Raw genomic sequence first — 6,000 nt, forward strand, 5'->3', positions numbered from 1 at the left:
GTGACAACAGAATGGAGACACTTTCAGGCAGGCAGCAGGTCTCCCCTTATGGGAAATGTAGCATGGTGGCCTGTTTAACCCTCTCTCCGTGTGCCTGCTTACAGGCGGGCTACAAGTGCAGCGACACTAGTTGGAAGATAATTGGGTTCACAGTGAAACGGTGCAGCATTTGAGAAGGTCTGCGCGCATAAGCAATATTCCTGAATTTCATTAAGGTCTAAATTAAGTAAAAGAGTAAATAAGTTAATATATACTGTGTATTTGAAAATAAACGGTGTGCCTATAATGAGCGTGTGTGTGTGTGTGTGTGTGTGTGTGTGTGTGTGTGTGTGTGTGTGTGTGTGTGTGTGTGTGTGTGTGTGTGTGTGTGTGCTTTTGTGTGCCATCTGCAGAATGTGATGGTCTACATTGAAGAAATACAGCTTCGGCAGCAGCAGTCATCACAATATTTCTCAGGCCGTGTGTGTGTTTTGTGTGTTTGTGCTCGTGGGTGTGTGTGTGTGTGTGTGTGTGTGTGACAATGTATTAAAACCTCCCTGAATCGAATCCTGTGAGTCTACACGTTCCTCTTTCTAAATCCTGTCCCCCACATGCCACTCAGCACCGACACAAAGAAGGAAGGGGTGCTGTTGACTGTTGGCTGTTGTTTGGTGGCTCAGGACGGCCTTTTAGCGTCACCCGTATCACTCCATCATTTACCCACAGTGCCCAAAGCCTGTGTCACAAATATGTACTATTATTACATGAGATAATAGCCTTTTGTGTGCTCCCCACAAGCCGCGAGCGATACCGCCGTGAGTCTGACATCTGTTTACCCGGCTAACGTCGTCATTACTTACTTCTCGCGCTCCGTAACCGATTCGTGGCCGGCGTCGTCCTCGCTCCTTGACACGTGGCGGCTGCGCCGTTTATTCTTTTATTCGTTCTTTTTCTGGTTACAAACAATCCTCACCAATTGTTCGGATCAGGGGGTTGAGATCCGGCAGCTTCCGTACAGTCGGTGATTATTTTCAAAGGAGATAAAATGTTTCTGTATTTTTTTTTTGGGGGGTTTTTCTGTTTCATTTTCAAATCTCTTTTTACATTTGTTTTCTTTCTTTTTTTTTCCCCACCAACCCATTGTCGCCCGTTGACATCCAGTCAAGAGTATAACAATGATCTTGGCGGACGGTACAAGATTTCTGGGGAGCAAAGCAAATATAATTGGCTAAGAAAAGTGACATTTAAATGTAGGGGTTGTGGTTTCAGAAGCGGGAGTGCTGCGTGTTATTATCTCCCCCCCCCCATTGATACTACTGACAGTGCTGCTGTCACCGCTCAAAGCATACAGCTCCCAGTTTGAGACCAGGGGAGCCTCCGTGCTTCCAATTTATCTGTTTGCCTGTTTCCCAGCCTGCACAACAATACATGTGTTTCTGTGTGTGTGTGTGTGTGTGTGTGTGTGTGTGTGTGTGTGTGTGTGTGTGTGTGTGTGTGTGTGTGTGTGTGTGTGTGTCTGTTGATGTCTGACTATGTGTGTGTCTGTGTGTGTGTGTGTGTGTGTGTGTGTGTGTGTGTGTGTGTGTGTGTGCATTTTACTTTCTTTACATTGGAGTGTGTGTTTGTGTTTGCGTGTGTGGGTTTTTTTCTTTAAACTTACATTGAAGTGTGTGTGTGTGTGTGTGTGTTTGTATGTGGACGTGGGTGTGCACATTTATGTAAGAGCATATTTCTGTGCATTAGTGAACACATGTATTTGTGTGTACATGTGTATATGTGTGTTTGTGTGTGGGTGTGTATTTGGATGTGTGAATTTGTAGATTTGTAGTAGTGTGTGTGTGTGTGTGTGTGTGCGTGCCATTGACAGAGCTGGGCTCGCTGGGTAAAGCTACGTTTAGCACCATCATTGATTCCCCTAAAAGCTTTCCCAGATAGAGCTCTCTGCCTCTCCCATCACAACACAGAGGCTGCGTCTTCCCCGGCCCTTAGACGCTGGAGAGGCCTTTATATGCAAAAACAACCCATCCATGGCATGAGCACGCACACACACACACAACCTGCATGTTTCTTATACTGAATTGCTGTTTTTTGCTTTTCAGTCTAATATTCTGGCATCAGCCCCTGAAGAAAGCACTATTTTATAATGGTTGTAAGCTTGTGCATTGATTTAAAAAAGAATCCTCAGACATCGTTTTTCTAAAAAGTGCCTTTCAAAGGTTAATGTTAATATATATATTTTTCATCAATGGCATGGCCCCACCATTAGACGCTTCAACACTTTCACCGATTTACAGAGAAAACCTGAAAACCGGGAGGGAAAATTAGAGACCCCAGGAAAAAGAGCAAGAGTGTTATATAGATGGAGAGATAGAGAGAGATGGAGCGAGAGAGAAAGTGGGAGTGAGAGACGGGAGGCAGGTAAGGAGAGAGAGAGAGAGAGAGAGAGAGAGAGAGAGAGAGAGAGATGGATAGAGAGGTAGAGGGAGTGAGAGAGAAAGTGGGAGTGAGAGACGGAGAGGCAGGTAAGGAGAGAGAGAGAGAGAGAGAGAGAGATGGATAGAGAGGTAGAGGGAGTGAGAGAGAGAGTAGTCATAGTGGAGTTCCAAACGTTAGTGAGCAGGTAGTGTAGGCGCTGCATGGACCAGTGCGGCTCTGGCAGGCCCTTTGATTCCCACAGATTCAGGCGTCGGGCAGGCAAAGCCCGCGGCCGTGTGTCAGCTGCTCGCCAGAGCGCTGTTCTGCTGGTCCCCTGGCTCTAAGACACCAAGCCATGGCGCCCGCACCCCTAACACAGAGCCTACAGCGAGCCACGCCCCCTGGCCACGTCTGGTCCGCTCATTGACCTCAATGCAATGCCTCTAACGGACGTTAATGCGTGTAGACGGCGACTCACTTGTGTGCGCGCCTAAGAGTGCAAACGAGAAAATGGACCCGGGCGCAAGTGTTACAAGTAGGTGTCGTTCCGCAGAGAAAAGAACACGACACAGCAACTCTATCGATTGTGCTTGCATATCTGATTGCTGCGCTCAAGGCCTTTCTTCTCTGCACAGCACTGACTTTGTTTTTTGCACGTAACTAGGGTGTCTGCTAGTGTGAAACCTTCCACGCTTGGGGGGGGGGGGGGGAATTAATGGCACATCCATGGATGTAAATATGGGTATGTGCATATGTGGCCCAGATGCACATTCATGTATGCTGGGGTGTACATCCATGTGTGGATGTTTTGGCAAGTACATTATACATATGGCCGCGTGTTTGGGTGTGTGCTTGTGTGTGTGTGTGTGTGTGTGTGTGTGTGTGTGTGTGTGTGTGCTTGTGTGTGTGTCTCTGCTGGCACGCTACGCACACACAGATGAACTTGTGTGTGCGTACGGGGAAGGCTGGCCAGATTCATGCCTACTGTATATCGTGTCCCACAGGAGGGAGATTGAGGAGCCAATTTTTCTGACACTCTCTGCGCTAATCACGGGCAAATCCGCTCCCAGTGTGAACGTCTCAGCCGACCCTCCCTGTCAAGGACACACTTTCTCTCCGCACAGCGAGGACCGGGACGTTTTGAGCTGACGATCGACGTGAGCACAAAGCGCCCTGCTCTCTTCCTGCTGAGTCTTCTGACAAAGAATTAAATAAAAATACATTTTGATTGCCAGATAATTATCAGTTCATTATTTAGAACCCTGTATGAATACGCTAAAAATAGTGCGCTGCGCCTATGCCAATAGCCCCGCCCCTCCCCCGTCTGTCCCCCAAACCCACCCCCCTCCCCCCCCCGCCCCCTGAGTGTGTCTGCTTTGTGTAGTCATCGCAGATTGTGACCCTCTGCTGTAAAAGTGTACTTTATGTGTTTTGCTTTTTGTATTGAGTGTTGAGCAGCAAACACAAACGGAGGTATTGTCATCATTTGTTTGCTTTTCCAAACAAACCCATCGGATGCTAATTGTGGAGACCTGTGTGCCACTTGATGCTGAGAGAGCCCTCTGCCTCGCTTACCACCCATTAGTGTTACTCAGGTCGTCCACAACTCCACACACTTCTGGCGAACCACACGCCGACCTCGTGGCAAACTGTAAACTTATTAGTGTATCGAGGCGCGCTTGTTATTTTCTCCAAGCTCAAAGTTCTTATCGACTTTTGCCAATACGTCTCTTGCACTTTGCGCGTTCCTTCTAGGGAAAGCATATTTTCTTTGATCCGCTCCGGTCTGTGGACACTCCATTAGGCGGAAAGTGTTCCGAACAAAGAGATCTGCTGCAAGTGGTCTTCTAATGGGATTCTTTGTTTGAACAATTGAATCACATACTTGCCTTTCCTCCAAATGCACGTACATACTCTCTCACACACACTTCACACATGCCCCCACACACACAGTCACACACACACTCACAGTCACACACACACACACACACACACACACACACACACACACACACACACACTCACAGTCACACACACACACACACACACACACACACACACACACACACAGACACACGTGTGTGCACACACACAAGCATGACATGCCCATAAACGATGGGCCAGGCGGTGTGACCGGCTGTGTGGAGCTGGTGTGTTGGTGATGATATGCCAGTTGAATGCTGTTGGACTCAGGCCTCACGTCATGCTAGCTGCTGGGGGCAACTCTGACTCATGGCATTTCATCAATACACACCCTTTGACCTTTCTGTCTCTCTATCTCTAATCCTATAGCTCTGTCACACGGTGTCTCTCTCTCTCTCTCTCTCTCTCTCTCTCTCTCTCTCTCTCTCTCTCTCTCTCTCTCTCTCTCTCTCTCTCTCTCTCTCTCTCTGCCTCTCGTTAACAGGTTATTCTTTGTGCTTCTCTTCACACCCTGAAAGCGTGCTCCAATTATGTCAGGGCTACGGGTGCAGTTCTGGTCCTCCTCAAAGCTTCGGGTCTTCATCACAGTGATGGAGTCCTCTCCTCATAGAGGTGATGGAGTCCTCTCCTCATCACGGTGATGGAGTCCTCTCCTCATCACGGTGATGGAGTCCTCTCCTCATCACGGTGATGGAGTCCTCTCCTCATAGAGGTGATGGAGTCCTCTCCTCATCGCGGTGATGGAGTCCTCTCCTCATCACGGTGACGGAGTCCTCTCCTCTAAGAACAAGTGGCCAAGCCCAGGAGTCTCATCTCGCTCTGCCTCATTAGGCAGCTGGCCAGCTGTTGGTTCAGCTCCTCCCCCAGGGATGTAGCTCCTCCCCCAGGGATGTAGCTCCTCCCCCATGGGTTTAGCCCCTCCCCCAGGGGGTTAGCCCCTCCCCCAGGGGGTTAGCTCCTCCCCCATGGGGTTTAGCTCCTCCCCCAGGGGTCTAGTCGTCTGTTGACGTCTTAAAGCAGCCGCCTTGACGCTCGGAGGCAGACATCAGAGGCAGCACGGCGGGGGGGCGGTGAGCCGCTTTACCACCGAGCCCCCCCCGTTTACGTGGCCTGTGTGTGTGTGTGTGTGTGTGTGTGTGTGTGTGTGTGTGTGTGTGTGTGTGTGTGTGTGTGTGTGTGTGTGTGTGTGTGTGTGTGTGTGTGTGTGTGTGTGTTGTTAAGGGCCCTCCAGAGAGGAGCCGTTTCACAGCTTCATGCTCTGCGATCACACACACGCATATACACAAACAATTATACACACACACACACACGGACACAAACTTGCCTTTCCTCCAAATGCACGTACATACTCTCACACACACTTCACACACACACACACACACACACACACACACACACATACAGACATACACACACACACACACACACACACACACACACACACACACACAAACAGGAAATATACAGGAAGTACATCATGGACGCCGTTGTTAGTGAACTCATGTTTGTCTCCATGGTTTCGGGCGGTTTAACCAGACGCTCTTGTTGGTCCGTGATCAGTGGGGGGGGGGGGGGGCCAGACTACCTTCGGTTGTTTGGCGTTCAGCCGCAAATTACCCCCGCCGACACAGTTTCTAAAAACATATTGCATCATCGCACACATCATCTTTCAGTCTACCGTGT

At 49.2% G+C, this 6,000-nt stretch overlaps 1 protein-coding gene across 1 annotated transcript in view; it reads left to right on the forward strand.

Moving 5' to 3' along the window:
• The window catches only part of diaph2 (diaphanous-related formin 2), a 287,889-nt gene that overhangs the window by 274,850 nt on the left and 7,039 nt on the right, over positions 1 to 6,000 (forward strand). The window contains exon 20 of the mRNA XM_084469060.1: positions 4,855 to 4,929. Within this exon, the coding sequence (XP_084325186.1) occupies positions 4,855 to 4,929 (75 nt within the window). The remainder of the gene's footprint in view (positions 1 to 4,854; positions 4,930 to 6,000) is intronic.

Source organism: Micromesistius poutassou, assembly GCF_964030765.1.
Source record: "Micromesistius poutassou genome assembly, chromosome: 6".
NCBI classification, from domain to species: Eukaryota; Metazoa; Chordata; class Actinopteri; order Gadiformes; family Gadidae; genus Micromesistius; species Micromesistius poutassou.